This window comes from Ranitomeya imitator, chromosome 2 (genome assembly GCF_032444005.1).
Source record: "Ranitomeya imitator isolate aRanImi1 chromosome 2, aRanImi1.pri, whole genome shotgun sequence".
Taxonomy (NCBI): domain Eukaryota; kingdom Metazoa; phylum Chordata; class Amphibia; order Anura; family Dendrobatidae; genus Ranitomeya; species Ranitomeya imitator.
In genome coordinates, this window is record NC_091283.1 from 317,588,865 (window position 1) to 317,604,704 (window position 15,840).

Here is a 15,840-nt window from a genome sequence, read left to right on the forward strand (position 1 = left end):
CAAAGTATTGTACAAAAAATTGGCTGTGCACATTGTATAGATGACGTGATGCAGCCGGACTGTCACAGCAACGCCAGTAGCCAACACGGCTACGGCATTACAGTGTATGGCGGGCAATCCCCGCATGTTTATTGGCTGGGAACTGGAGCATGGCTCTCCATCACCTGCGATACTCACTCCAGTAACAAGCTTGTCCGAGCTCCCCGATGCCAGATCGAGTAGTGGAGAGCGGCTCACTCATCACTAGTATTTACATTATTGTGCTGGAACAGAACCAGGAGAGAAATAATTGCATTTTGTGAGAACTTCTTTGGGCTTCTGTCCTCTCATCTTGCAGTTGTCTGAATGGATCTAATGTGGGCTTGGGAACCAGCTAAGCTGCATTCTGTCCACAGCTGTTATGCAACAGTGTAGCTACCGGGGGGCAGAGGGGGTGGTCACCCTGGGCCCCGTGCTCTGAGGGGGCCCACCAGGAGCTACGCTACTGTACCTGTACTGGCGTGCACAGCTTTCCCATACAGTTGCATTCTGCGGCAGTGCAGGGACAATCGATCTCCCAGCTCTGCCGCCCGGCTGCTATGGGGCCCTTGAGCAGGCGGGGGTCCGATGCCAGCAGTGAGCCCCCCATGCTTGTCATCGCAAGTTCAACTGTATCGGCTAGATTCCGATACAGCTAACCGCATTGATGAGAGGAGCCTTATCCCATTATCACCCTCTCAGCATCTGATATCACTAACGCCGACAATGACAGGGGGTCACGATGACATCACTACTTGGCGCCCACTGTCCGGAGATGTGCGGGCGCTCAGAGCAGTGGAGGAACCAGGAAGAAAGGGGAGTATTGGTATAATTTTTTAATGGGGCTGAATTATGCTATAAAGGCTGCCTATGGTGGTTCATTATATTAAGGGCTGCATTATACTATAGAGCAGGGGTCCCCAACCTGTGGCTCGGGAACCACATGTGGCTCGCGGTCCCATGAATTGTGGCTCGCGACTGTCTGCCAGCTTGATGCATTAGCTCCAGGTCTAGCAAACAGGTGTGAAGAGTACACCTACAAATGGTGAATTTTTGAGTAGCCCTGCACAGAAGAGCAGATCTGGATTCACATATACTGGTCTTAGGGGTTTGGAGGTGTTTTAGGTATGGAGGCTGATATTACCTGTTAGAGGAGGTTCTTGAAGCTGGATGCGACAGTGTGTTGTCAGTCCTTGATGGGAAAATACTGAATTGGGGCATTGTGGTAACCCCTGGATCTCAGTGTACTGCTTTGGAATTATTTCTGTCGAAAATCTTGGGATATCATTGAACCAGTAATGGGGGCTTTGCTTGACACTACATTGAGGGGGACAGGAGCAGAATGTTGCTCTCGACCTGCTGTCAGAGCTAAATGAAGCTTGCGACCCTCTCAGTACTGAATGTGGCTCTCTAGGTCAAAAAGGTTGGGGACCACTGCTACAGAGGCTGCCTATGGGTATGCATCATATTAAGGGCTGCAATATACTATAGAGGCTGCCTATGGGGGTTGTGGCGTTGCGCCTACTGTTTGTGTTGGGCAACACTCGCTTGGCAGCGGATTAACGTAGTCAGGCACAGTTTTTTTTTCACAGAAAACAGTCCATACGGTTTATTGAAACGTCATAAACCGCTCCGTAAGACAGGTTGCATATCACCGGCTTACACATAGTCCATTACTTCATCACGCATGGCTTTACAAAGCATTCACTAGTCAAGCCTGTCACTCTCCAGTCACTGGGTGACCGCGCAGTTCAGTAACTGTCCTTTGTCAGTGCACATAGTTCTTTCCCCATACCCGGGGTTACCTCTCAGGAGCTCCGCTCCACAAGCTGACTCCTTGTCAGTCCTGGCTTCCCCAACACAGAAGCCGTCCCAGACTCTGCAGGTACATGGTCTCACCAAGTGCTTCCAGGAAGTCTCCACTCACAGGAGCTTCCAACACCGACCATCCAGGTCCATGGTCTCTACACGTGCTCTTCAGGAAGTCTCCACTCGTCGGAGCTTCCAACACAGACCTGACCTCTTTCAGGACCTACAACACAGACCACTCAGGTCCATACACTCTGACAATGTGACCAGACCTCAGTCACATTATATGGTTGCAACCACCCCCCATGGATGGGAGGTGCATGTGTGGTTAGTCAATTCCCACCCAGCTCTTTGATTAACTCTATAAGCCCCCCTTATAAGTAAACACAACAAACACTTGTGAAACTATAAGTCCCAGCATAACCGTATCATTTTGGGCTTACAGCGCAGAGAAACATACCGGCCATTTACAATAATGCCAGTCCCTAATTCACCATCAGAATTGTGCCTCCAAGCACATCCTGAAGCACACACACAGTGCCCATTAGCTGTAACAGTGGTCACTGCGTCACAGGGTGCATTATATTAAAGGTTGCATTATACTATACAGGCTGCCTATGGGGGTGCATTATATTAGGGGCTGCATTATGCTATAGAGCAGGGGTCCCTAACCTGTAGCTCGAGAGCCACATGTGGCTTGCGGTCCTATGAATTGTGGCTCGTGACTGCCAGCTTGATGCATTAGCTCCAGGTCTAGCAAACAGGTGTGAAGAGTACACCTAAAAATGGTGAATTTTTGAGTAGCCCTGCACAGAAGAGAAGATCTGGATTCACATATACTGGTCTTAGGGGTTTAGAGGTGTTTTAGGTATGGCGGATGATATTACCTGTTAGGCCAGTCTCACACGTCCAGATAATTCCAGTACCGGAAAAATCGGTACCGGAATTATCCGTGTCCGTGTGCCCGTGCGTTTCTGTGGCACATCAGCGCCCGTGTGCCGACTGGGTATCACAAGCACTGTGCAGGAGACAGCGCTAGAGATAAGCGCTGTCCCCCCCACGTGGTGCTGAAGCCGCCATTCATATCTTCTCCGCAGCAGCGTTTGCTGTAGAGAAGATATGAATAATCCTTTTTTTATTTTTGTTTCTCATGTTTAACATAAAGATCCATGTCCCCACCCCTCTCCCACCCCCTGTGCGCCCGCCCGCTGTTATTAAAATACTCACCCGGCTCCCTCGCTGGCGCTGCTTCCTGTCCTGGTCGCACCTTCTACTGTATGAGCGGTCACGTGGGGCCGCCGATTACAGTCATGAATATACGGCTTCACCTCCCATAGGGTGGAGCCGCATATTCATTACTGTAAATGAGTGGCCTCACATGACCGCTCATACAGTAGAAGGTGCGGCCCGGACAGGAAGCAGCGCCAGCGAGGGAGCCGGGTATTTTAATAACAGCGGGTGGGCGCACAGGGGGTGGGAGGGGGGTGGGGACATGGATCTTTATGTTAAACACGAGAAACAAAAAAAAAAAAAAAAAGGTTTATTCATATCTTCTCTCCAGCAAACGCTGCTGCAGAGAAGATATGAATGGCGGCTTCAGCACCACATGGTGGGGACAGCGCTTATCTCTAGCGCTGTCTCCTGTACGGCACACGGACTGCACACGGACAACGTCCGTGTGCGGTACGTGTTTTACACGGACCCATTGACTTTAATGGGTCCGTGTAATCCGTGCGCTCCCACGAACACTGACATGTCTCCGTGTTTGGCACACGGAGACACGGTCCGCAAAAAATCAATGACATCTACACAGATGCATTGATTTGAATGTGTCTATGTGTGTCAGTGGCTCCGGTACGTGAGGAAACCGTCACCTCACGTACCGGAGCCACTGACGTGTGAAACCGGCCTTAGAGGAGGTTCTTGAAGTTGGATGCGACAGTGTGTTGTCAGTCCTTGATGGGAGAATACTGAATTGGGGCATTGTGGTAACCCCTGGATCTGAGTGTACTGCTTTGGAATTATTTCTGTCGAAAATCTTGGGTTATCATTGAACCAGTAATGGGGGCTTTGCTTGACACTACATTTATGGGGACAGGAGCAGGATGTTGCTCGCGACCCTCTCAGTACTGAATGTGGCTCTCTAGATCAAAAAAAAGGTTGGGGACCACTGCTATAGAGGCTTCCTATGGGGGTGCATTATATTAGGGGCTGTATAATGCTATAGAGGCTGCTTATCGGGGTGCACTATATTAAGGGCTGCCTTGTACTATAGAGGCTGCCTATGCGGGTGTATTATATTAAGGGCTGCGTTATGCTATAGAGTCTACCTATGGGGGTGCATTATATTAGGGGCTGAATTATACTATAGAGGCTGCATATGGGGGTGTATTATATTAGGGGCTGAATTATGCTAGAGGCTGTCTATGGGAGGTGCTTTATATTAAAGGGTGCATTATGCTATAGAGGCTGCCTATGGGGTGCATTATATTAGGGGCTGAATTATGCTATAGAGGCTGCCTATGGGGTGCTGTATATTAGCTGAAGACTTTGCCTCATTTTTCAAGCAGAAGATTGATAACATCAGAGACAGTTTTGGTCAACAACACCCAGAGCCCTTCCTCCTGACTTCCCAGCCCTCCACCTCCAAAACCAACTTCTCCACCATTACAGAAGATCAACTCTCCACTCTACTCTCAAGATCGCATCTCACCACCTGTGCACTTGACCCGCTCCCATCCCACCTCATCCCAAACCTCACCACAGTCTTCATCCCAACCCTAACTCATCTCTTCAACCTATCACTAACAACTGGTGTTTTCCCCTCAAGCTTTAACATGCCTCCATCACACCTATCCTCAAAAAGCCCTCTCTTGACCCATCCTCTGTATCTAGCTATCGCCCTATATCACTTCTCCCTTATGCCTCCAAACTACTGGAACAACACATTTACCTTGAACTGTCCTCCCATCTCTCTTCTTGCTCCCTCTTTGACCGCTTACAATCAGGCTTCCGGTCACACCATTCCACTGAAACTGCCCTAAGGTCACCAATGACCTCTTAACCGCCAAGAGCAAGCGACACTACTCTGTCCTCCTCCTCCTCGACCTGTCGGCTGCCTTTGACACAGTGGACCATTCCCTATTATTACAGACCCTCTCATCCCTTGGCATCACAGACTTGGCCCTATCCTGGATCTCATCATACCTAACAGACCGGACATTCAGCGTCTCCCACTCACACACCACCTCCTCACCTCGCCCCCTATCTGTCGGAGTCCCACAAGGTTCAGTCCTTGGGCCCCTGCTCTTCTCCATTTACACCTTTGGCCTGGGACAGCTCATAGAATCTCATGGCTTTCAGTATCACCTTTATGCTGATGACACACAGATCTACATCTCTGGACCAGATATCACCTCCCTACTAACCAGCATCCCTCAATGTCTGTCCACTATTCCATCCTTCTTCTCCGCTAGATTTCTGAAACTTAACATGGTCAAAACAGAATTCATCATCTTTCCCCCATCTCACGCGAACCCCCCAACGAACCTATCCATTACAGTAAATGGCTGCCCACTCTCCCCAGTCCCACAAGCTTGCTGCCTCGGGGTAATCCTTGATGCTGACCTCTCCTTCAAACCACATATCCAAGCCCTTTCCACTTCCTGCCGACTTCAACTCAAAAATATTTCACAAATCCGTTCATTCCTCAACCATGAATCTGCAAAAACCCTAGTCCATGCCCTCATCATCTCTCGCCTTGACTACTGCAACCTCCTGCTCTGTGGCCTCCCCTCTAACATTCTCGCACCCCTCCAATCTATTCTAAACTCTGCTGCCCGACTAATCCACCTGTCCCCCCGCTATTCCCTGGCCTCTCCCCTCTATCAATCCCTTCACTGGCTCCCCATTACCCAGAGACTCCATTACAAAACTCTAACCATGACGTACAAAGCCATCCACAACCTGTCTCCTCCATACATCTGTGACCTCGTCTCCCGGTACTTACCTACACGCAACCTCCGATCCTCACAAGATCTCCTTCTCTACTCCCCTCTTATCTCCTCTTCCCACAATCGTATACAAGATTTCTCTCGCGTATCACCCCTACTCTGGAACCCTCTACCACAACACATCAGACTCTCGCCTACCATCGAAACCTTCAAAAAGAACCTGAAGACCCACCTCTTCCGACAAGCCTACAACCTGCAGTAACCACCGATCGACCAAACCGCTGCATGACCAGCTCTACCCTCGCCTACTGTATTCTCACCCATCCCTTGTAGATTGTGAGCCTTCGCGGGCAGGGTCCTCACTCCTCCTGTACCAGTTATGACTTGTATTGTTTAAGATTATTGTACTTGTTTTTATTATGTATACCCCTCCTCACATGTAAAGTGCCATGGAATAAATGGTGCTATAACAATAAATTATAATAATAATAATAATTAGGGGCTGAATTATGCTATAGAGGCTGTCTATGGGAGGTGCTTTATATTAAAGGCTGAATTATGCTATAGAGGCTGCCTATTATTATTATTATTATTATAATACATTTTTATAGCGCCATTTATTCCATGGCGCTTTACATGTGAATACGGGGCAAATATAGACAAATACATTAAACATGAGCAGATAACAAGGCACACGAGTACATAAGGAGGGAGGACCCTGCCCGCGAGGGCTCACAGTCTGCAGGGGGTGGGTGAGGATACACTAGGAGAGGGAAGAGCTGGCTGTGCGGCTGTTCAGTAGGTTGAGGATCACTGCAGGCTGTAGGCTTGTCGGAAGAGATGAGTCTTCAGGTTCTTTTTGAAGGTTTCTATGGTAGGCGCAAGTCTGATGTGTTGGGGTAGAGAGTTCCAGAGTATGGGGGAAGCACGGGAGAAGTCTTGGATGCGGTTATGGGAAGAAGAGATGAGAGGGGAGTCGAGAAGGAGGTCTTGGGAGGATCGGAGGTCGCGTGTAGGTAGGTACCGGGAGACCATGTCACAGATGTATGGAGGAGACAGGTTGTGGATGGCTTTGTATGTCAGTGTGAGGGTTTTGAACTGGAGTCTCTGGGCGATAGGAAGCCAGTGAAGGGCTTGACACAGGGGAGAGGCTGGGGAATAGCGGGGGGACAGGTGGATTAGTCGGGCAGCAGAGTGTAGGATGGATTGGAGTGGTGCCAGAGTGCTAGAGGGGAGTCCAGAGAGTAGGAGGTTGCAGTAGTCGAGGCGGGAGATGATAAGGGCATGCACTAGCGTTTTTGCAGTGTTGCGGTCAAGGAAAGCACGGATCCGGGAAATATTTTTGAGTTTGAGACGACAGGAGGAGGCAAGGGCTTGGATATGTGGCTTGAAAGAGAGGGCAGAGTCGAGGATCACCCCGAGGCACCGGGCGTGTGGGACTGGGGATAGTGAGCAGCCATTGACATTGATGGATAGGTCTGGTGGAGGGGTAGAGTGAGATGGGGGAAAGATGATGAATTCTGTTTTGTCCATGTTCAGTTGTAGAAAGCGAGCAGAAAAGAAGGCTGAAATGGCAGACAGACAGTGCGGGATTTTGGTAAGCAAGGAGGAGAGGTCAGGTCCGGAGAGGTAGATCTGCGTGTCGTCAGCGTAGAGATGGTACTGCATACCGTGGGATTCTATGAGCTGTCCCAGGCCGAAAGTGTAGATGGAGAAGAGTAGGGGTCCTAGAACAGAGCCTTGAGGAACACCGACTGACAAGGGGCGAAGTGAGGAGGTGGTGTGGGGGAGGGAGACACTGAATGTTCGGTCTGTCAGATATGACGAGATCCAGGAAAGGGCCAAGTCTGTGATGCCAAGGGATGAGAGGATTTGTAGCAAAAGGGAGTGGTCTACAGTGTCAAAGGCAGAAGACAAGTCCAGGAGAAGGAGGACAGAGTAGTGTCGCTTGCTCCTGGCAGTTAGTAGGTCATTGGTGACTTTAGTTAGGGCAGTTTCAGTTGAGTGATGGGAACGGAAGCCTGATTGTAACCGATCAAAGAGGGAGCAGGAGGAGAAGTGGGAGGACAGTTCAAGATGGACGTGTTGCTCCAGCAATTTGGAGGCATAAGGGAGAAGAGATATTGGGCGATAGCTAGACACAGAGGATGGGTCGAGGGAGGGCTTTTTGAGGATGGGTGTGATCTTGGCATGCTTGAAGGATGAGGGAAAGACACCTGTTGTGAGTGAGAGGTTGAAGAGGTGCGTTAGGGTTGGGATGAAGACCGTGGAAAGGTTAGGGATGAGGTGGGATGGGAGCGGGTCAAGCGTGCAGGTGGTGAGGTGTGATCTTGACAGGAGGGTGGAGAGCTGATCTTCTGTCATGGTGGAGAAGCTGTTTTTTGAGGAGCGGGGTTGAGGAGCTAAGAGGGGTAGTGGGTGCTGTGGGCCAAAGCTTTCTCTATCTCTTTCGCCTATGGGGTGAATTATATTAGGGGCTGAATTATGCTATAGAGGTTGCCTATGGAGTGCATTATATTAGGGGCTGAATTATGCTATAGAGGTTGCCTATGGGGTGAATTATATTAGGGGCTGAATTATGCTATAGAGGTTGCCTATGGGGTGCTGTATATTAGGGACTGAATTATGCTATAGAGGCTGCCTATGGGGTGAATTATATTAGGGGCTGAATTATTCTATAGAGGTTGCCTATGGGGTGCTGTATATTAGGGGCTGCATTATGCTATAGAGGCTGCCAATGGGGTTGCATTATATTAGGGGGTGCATTATGCTATAGAGGCTGCCTATGGGGGTGAATTATATTAGGGGCTGCAAAATGCTATAGAGGATGCCTATGGGGGTGCATTATATTTGGGGCTGCAATATATTATAGAGGCGGCCTATGGGGGTGCATTATATTAAAGGGAACCTGTCACCAGGTTTGGCCGATAAGAGATACGGCCATCACCTTTCAGGGCTTATCTACAGCATTCTATAATGCTGTATATCTGCCCCCAACCCGACCTGTAAGAGAAGAAAAATAACTTTTATTATACTCACCTGTGGGGCAGTCTGGTCCGAGGGGTGTCGCTCTTCTTGGTCCAGCGCCTCCCATCTTCTTATGATCACCGTCCTCCTGCTTGCTTCATGTGGATGATGCGTCATTGCATCATCCACACAGGCTCCTCGGCATCATGTTCCTGCGCAGGCGTACTTGTTCAGGGTAGAGCAAAGTACTGCAGTGCGCAGATGCCGGGGCTCTATGACCTGCGACATCCCTCAGACTGGGCTGCTCTACAGGTGATTATAATAAAAGGTCTTTTCCTTCTCTTACAGGTCGGGTTGGGGGCAGATATACAGCATTATAGAATATATAGAATATAGAGGCTATCTAGGGGGCCATCATACAGTGTGGAGATACACGGTTGGACCTATCAAATCGTTTGGGGGATACCAAGGGGTCAGTATATATACAGTGAGGGGGCATTATACTGTGTATAAGAGAGCATCATACTGTGCATAGGGGAGCTGTATAGGGGGGAGTCTTGGGACATTATAAACTGTAAAGTGGGCGCTTACTGTTATAGGGGAACTCAGGTTACTGTGACTGTCAAAGGGGCACACAGGGGGAATTATTACTTTCTAGGGGGAAAAATGTGGGTGCTGTTTTCTAGGGCACTTGCACCTGGCATTACTATATTCTACAGGGTTGCTTTAGAATTTAGAAGGCACAGAGAACCACACAGCAGTTGCAGTAATAGGGACACATACGGCAGCAGCGGCTCAGTATTGGGGTATCAGGTGCAGTAATAGGGACACATACAGCAGCAGAGGCTCAGAATTGGGGTATCAGGGGCAGTAATAGGGACACATACGGCAGCAGCGGCTCAGTATTGGGATATCAGGTGCAGTAATAGGGACACACAGCAGCAGCGGCTCAGTATTGGGGTATCAGGGGCAGTAATAGGGACACATTCGGCAGCAGAGGCTCAGTATTGGGGTATCAGGTGCAGTAATAGGGACACACAGCAGCAGCGGCTCAGTATTGGGGTATCAGGGGCAGTAATAGGGACACATACGGCAGCAGCGGCTCAGTATTGGGATATCAGGTGCAGTAATAGGGACACACAGCAGCAGCGGCTCAGTATTGGGGTATCAGGGGCAGTAATAGGGACACATACGGCAGCAGCGGCTCAGTATTGGGATATCAGGTGCAGTAATAGGGACACATACAGCAGCAGAGGCTCAGTATTGGGGTATCAGCAGGATAAGGAGATTGTGCAGGTTGGGAATAGATGGTGATGGGGCTGGAATATGAGAAGTGAAATGTGTCTTTGTTGTTTTCTCTGCAGGCGAGTCCTGTCTGGAAGAAGTTGTCATGTCGGTCTGGGCCAGATGGAAAAGACAAGAAATGTGAATGATTCCTTCAAAAAGAACGTCAATCTCTTATATGTTCTGTAGGGCTGGTATCTACCATTGACCATATGGCGGTAATATCCATGTTGGTCTTTATATAGAGATTATCTTCAGTAACAGCGCGGTCATCAGCTGAGGTTCTCCTCCAGTATTAGTCCGGGATCACACACACACGAGATATGGCCGAGTCTTGCATAGTAATCCTCGGCCCTGCCGCCTGCACTCCAGAGCGTGCGGTCGCATAGCAATACATGGAGCCGCACGCTCCGCTCCGGAGTGCAGGCGGCAAGGCCGGAGAGTGACTACTATGCAAGACTCGGCCGTATCTTGTGTGTGTGATCCCGGCCTTAGGGGGCGTCACCGAGTTGTAATGAAGGTTACCTGGTTAGGGGCCACTCAGAAGCTTCACCCCCCTGAACCAAAACCCTAGCTACTCCTATGTAATATAGTAACAGTTATTAAGGTTGAAGGAAGACTTTGAGTCCATCTAGTTCACCCATAGCCTAACCTAACATGCCCTAACATGTTGATCCAGAGGAAGGCAAAAAAAAAAACCAAGTGGCAAATAGTAAGCTCCACATCACTGCTCACACCACACAGAGACCCCAAAAGAGTCTCAGTGCTGAAGGGGTTAATGTCCCACCTCAGTAATGGGGCCCCAGCACATACCTCCACCCGCAGGGCCTCACTCCACATATATTGCTTTTCTGTGCGCACAGGACCTGTGATGAGGTCACAGGAGGGGGAGGAGTCAGGGGGTCACATGATCAGGGCCCTCAGTGTATGCCGGACTGTGCTGTGCTGACAAGTATTCAGCTCCACTGCTGGTTCTGCTCCTTTAAGAACAGGTAACGTTGCTAAAATTAAAACAATTCCCCCCATTAAGTGATTGGATCCCCCCAGATCTTTCATAGACCTTAGTGATATTACAGACGGGAGATTCCAAGAGCGCTGGATTCAGGGGTAATCCTAGTGCTGACTGAGCCGTGCGCCTCCATCTAAGAGAGCGGCCACAACCCCAGACGATGCAGCGGCCGGAGCAATGTTATTGATGGAGGGAATTTCTGAGAGCAGCAAATTAATAAGAATGTTTTACCGGAAACTCCTGGGGCATCAAGGAAAACCGTCTCCTCTTCCCACCTGGAATCTGAGCCATAATTGCCAAATCCCCCGATCTGTGGTCATCAACCAGAAGAGGCTTATTTACTGGGACAAATCCTCTCATCTTCCCAAATCCTGGCTTTTCCCTCCCAGAATATATCTGCCCATGACACAAAGGCTGGTGGAGCTGGTGCCGGTGACCTGATGCTATTAGAGGGTCACTACTGATACATTGGCTCCTTTCTTCTAGAGTCAGGAGGACTGTGGTGAATCTGTCGGCAGTGACATTGATGTCTAAGTCCGGATTTCCTCTCCTGTGCTCTCTATGAAGATCTTCTCTGTTGTGAATTCTGCTCTTGGGCTCCTCCGGTGGTTGTAAGTAGCATTTTTGTGAGTTCTGCTCTTGGGCTCCCTCCTGTGGTTTTGAGTGGTATGGCTGCTTCTTGGATTTAGCTTCAGCAGCTGTTTTCACTGATCGTCTTTCTGGCTCGGCTATATTAGTCTGGCCTTATCCCTCATTCAATGCCAGTTGTCAATTGTTCCTGCCTGGAGTCATTGCTCTTAGGACTTTCCTGACACTCTGACCAGTTCATCAAAGCTAAGTCCTTGCTTGTCCTTTTGCGGTTCACTTGTTGTGGACTTTGTTGTTCAGCACTTTCTATGTTTTGTTCATTTGTCCAGCTTTTTGGTATGGATCTATTCAGCTAAGCTGGAAGCTCTGGGCAGCAGAGTTTGCCCTCCACACCTTTAGTTGGGTGTGGAGATTTTTGCATTCCTCTGCGGTGGACTTTTTCTAGTTTTTATTACTGACCGCACAGCGTTCTGTCCTGTACTATTTCTATCTAGCTGGAAGTGGCCTCCTGTGCTAAATCTTGTTTCATAATACGTATGTCATTTCCTTCTCCTCTCACAGTCATTATTTGTGGGGGGCTAATCTATCCTTTGGGGATTTTCTCTGAGGCAAGATAGTTTTCCTGCTTCTATCTTTGGGGGTAGTTGGCTCTTAGGCTGTGACGAGATGCCTAGGCAGAGTTAGGAGCATTCCACGGCTACTTCTAGTGTTGTGTTGAGCTTAGGGACTGCGGTCAGTATAGTTGCCACCTGCTCAGAGCTTGACGCATGTCGCTCCTTAATCACCAGATCATAACACTTCTCTAGGATATTCTGTGTATTTGTTCCACAGAGCCCGGGGATTGGAAGGTGCACAGGTTGTAGTTATTATAGGGAGCAGGTTAGAAGATGAGGAGGAAAGCGAGTGAGGGACGCCTCCTGCAATGTCAGGTCCCAGTGTGGACCATCCTCCATCAGACCACGCTTTTGGCATGGCCTCCCTGTAAGTGTTTGTTGGTTCAGTTGTATGTACAGAAGACGCTCGCCTTCCACCTTGGCATACAGATCTACTATACATTGATGAGAAAGTTGCCTCCATTGTTGTCTGGTCATTATTTGGTAGGTGTAGACGTCCATAGCTGATATTTGTTACTAGATGGTGGCTCGATTCTAACGCATCGGGTATTCTAGAATATGCATGTCCACGTAGTATATTGCCCAGCCACGTAGTATATTGCCCAGCCACGTAGTATATTGCCCAGCCACGTAGTATATTGCCAAGCCACGTAGTATATTGCCCAGTCACGTATTGCCCAGCCACATAGTATATAGCACAGCCCACGTAGTACGGTATATTGCCCAGTCACGTAGTATATTGCCCAGCCACATAGTATACAGCAGAGACACGTAGTATATTGCCCAGTCATGTAGTATATTGGCCAGCACAGAGCCACGTAGTATAGAGACTTAAAAAATAAAAAATAAACATATACTCACCTATAGCCCGTTGAAGTCCTGCTATACTTACCATCCGCCGCCTTTCTCGCTCCTCGCCACGATCCCGGGACTGCTTCATTGCAAGCGGCAGCTTTCGGTGCCAGGGCTGGTGTGAGCAGGACCCATGATGACGTCACGGCAGGTCCTTGTCGCACACCAGCCCTGGGACAGGACCTCACCGGAAGCTGCTGCTTGCAATGGAGCGGTCCCGGGAGCGTGGCGAGGAGCGAGAAAGGCGGCGGAGGGTGAATATAGCAGGTTTTTTGTATTTTTTATTATTTTGAACATGACATATTTTTACTATTGATGCTGCATAGGCAGCATCAATAGTAAATAGTTGGGGACACAAAGGGTTAATAGCAGCGGTAACGGAGTCCGTTACACCGCGGGCCGTTACCGCTGCCATTAACCCTGTGTGAGCGGAGAGTGGAGGGGATTATGGAGCGGGCACCGGGCAGTGAGTGCAGGGGAGTAGGGAGGGACTAATTGGACTGTGGCCGTCGCTGATTGGTCGCAGCAGCCATGACAGGCAGCTACCGAGACCAATCAGCAAACGAATAACAGTGACAGAAAGACAGGCAGACGGAAGTACCCCTTAGACAATTATGTATATAGATTGGTTGGTTTATTGGTCGGCCTCGCATTGTTGGGATCAGTCTGCGTTAGATTATAGTGATCGCCATCTTGGCCATTCCACAATATTATAGGATATTGCAGAGCATCATATGATCTATGTGTTTCTGTAATACGCTGAACATGTTCTCTACGTCTCTGAATAATTATATCTCGGCTTAGAAAGTCCCGTCCAACCATTACAATAGCTACTTCATTAACACTGGGGGAAGTAAATCTCCTTTTGTGCCACCAACCGGTGTCTTGTTTGCTCTTATTACACCCTGATATTCCGCACTTGGCATTCTTTTTCTAAGGCTGTTTTATAAAGGTTTACTAACTGATTGTGTTAATGGAAAAATCTTTGCAAATTCAAAACAATGTCTTTTTGTCTCAGGTATAACTTCATAATTTCGATCAGCTTGTATCTGTTCATCTCCCAAACAGTAAATTTGTAAAAATGTTGAGTCTTGATTTGCTACAGTCGGCATAAATCCTGTTTCCTCGAGTCCAGCTGTCCTACTAAAGGATGTCATCTGGAAAGATGAATTGTCTCCTAATAATTTACAGTAAATGCTTAGACTCATGAGTTGTTCCCGCCATGTATGAGAAAAGTGGTTCGGGAGGTTGAGTTAAAGATGGCAAACTGACGTTTCCTTTTGACCACCACACACCAGGCGCAGGAGCCAGGGACATTCAGGAAGGAAACGGAGGAGGCGCACGGAGGCCCTGAGTGACAGTTGGGAGGTGTTTGTGTCAGGGGGAAAAGACATGCCCCCCTGACAAACTTCAGGTATGAGGGGCACATTATAAAAATGATTATTGCAGCGTTTGCAGGGACCCGAACTAAAAGAGCCACTTTGGCAGAAAGCCAGCTTGTGCTGCACTAATGCTGCACTTTTAGTTAAAAACGCCTGGGGGAGTGACAAGTTCCCTTTAAAGTTAAACCTTTTTAGCTGAACAATGTTCTCATATTACGTCCATTTTGCTTATTATGACTTTCAGATGTGACCTAACTTTCAAACTCAAGTCAGCCTGCCCGACATTCCCATTGCTCAGATGTTTCCGCTGCCTTTGATTCAGCCTGTCTCATCCATTTCTTTTCAAGCCAGGGCTCACATTGTTCACTTGTCTCAGCTGTTTGGGAAGGTTTACTTTCTTAGCTTTTGGATTAACTTGGCCAATAGAAAGTCGTTTTTAGGGCAGCATTTTAAAAACCATTTCTTAGTGTTATGACCCTTAGGCCGGCGTCACACTCAGAGTATGACAATACGGTCCGTTTTTTTACAGCCGTAATACGGAGAAATGTTCCCAAAATAGTAATCCGTATGTCATCTGTAGGCAGGGTGTGTCAGCGTATTTTGCGCATGTCATCCTCCGTATGTAATCCGTATGGCAACCGTACTGCGAGATTTTCTCGCAGGTTTGCAAAACGGACATACAATGGATCCATGGGCTCAAATATTCGTTAAAACATATATACTGTCTATATATATATATACATATATATATATATATATATATATATATATATATATACTGTCTATATATATATACAGTGGGGCAAAAAAGTATTTAGTCAGTCAGCAATAGTGCACGTTCCACCACTTAAAAAGATGAGAGGCGTCTGTAATTTACATCATAGGTAGACCTCAACTATGGGAGACAAACTGAGAAAAAAAAATCCAGAAAATCACATTGTCTGTTTTTTTAACATTTTATTTGCATATTATGGTGGAAAATAAGTATTTGGTATATTACTTTGTAATATATCCTTTGTTGGCAATGACAGAGGTCAAACGTTTTCTGTAAGTCTTCACAAGGTTGCCACACACTGTTGTTGGTATGTTGGCCCATTCCTCCATGCAGATCTCCTCTAGAGCAGTGATGTTTTTGGCTTTTCGCTTGGCAACACGGACTTTCAACTCCCTCCAAAGGTTTTCTATAGGGTTGAGATCTGGAAACTGGCTAGGCCACTCCAGGACCTTGAAATGCTTCTTACGAAGCCACTCCTTCGTTGCCCTGGCGGTGTGCTTTGGATCATTGTCATGTTGAAAGACCCAGCCACGTTCCATCTTCAATGCCCTTGCTGATGGAAGGAGGTTTGCACTCAAAATCTCATGAT

General features: G+C 48.2%; 1 protein-coding gene across 1 annotated transcript in view; it reads right to left on the reverse strand.

Annotated features, from left to right (window-relative positions):
* Positions 1-10,901, reverse strand: part of LOC138663448 (gastrula zinc finger protein XlCGF66.1-like) — a 34,734-nt gene extending 23,833 nt beyond the window's left edge. Inside the window, exon 1 of the mRNA XM_069749656.1 lies at positions 10,845-10,901. Coding sequence (XP_069605757.1) covers positions 10,845-10,871 — 27 coding nt within the window. The 5' untranslated portion in view covers positions 10,872-10,901. The remainder of the gene's footprint in view (positions 1-10,844) is intronic.
* Positions 10,902-15,840: the final 4,939 nt, after the last annotated feature.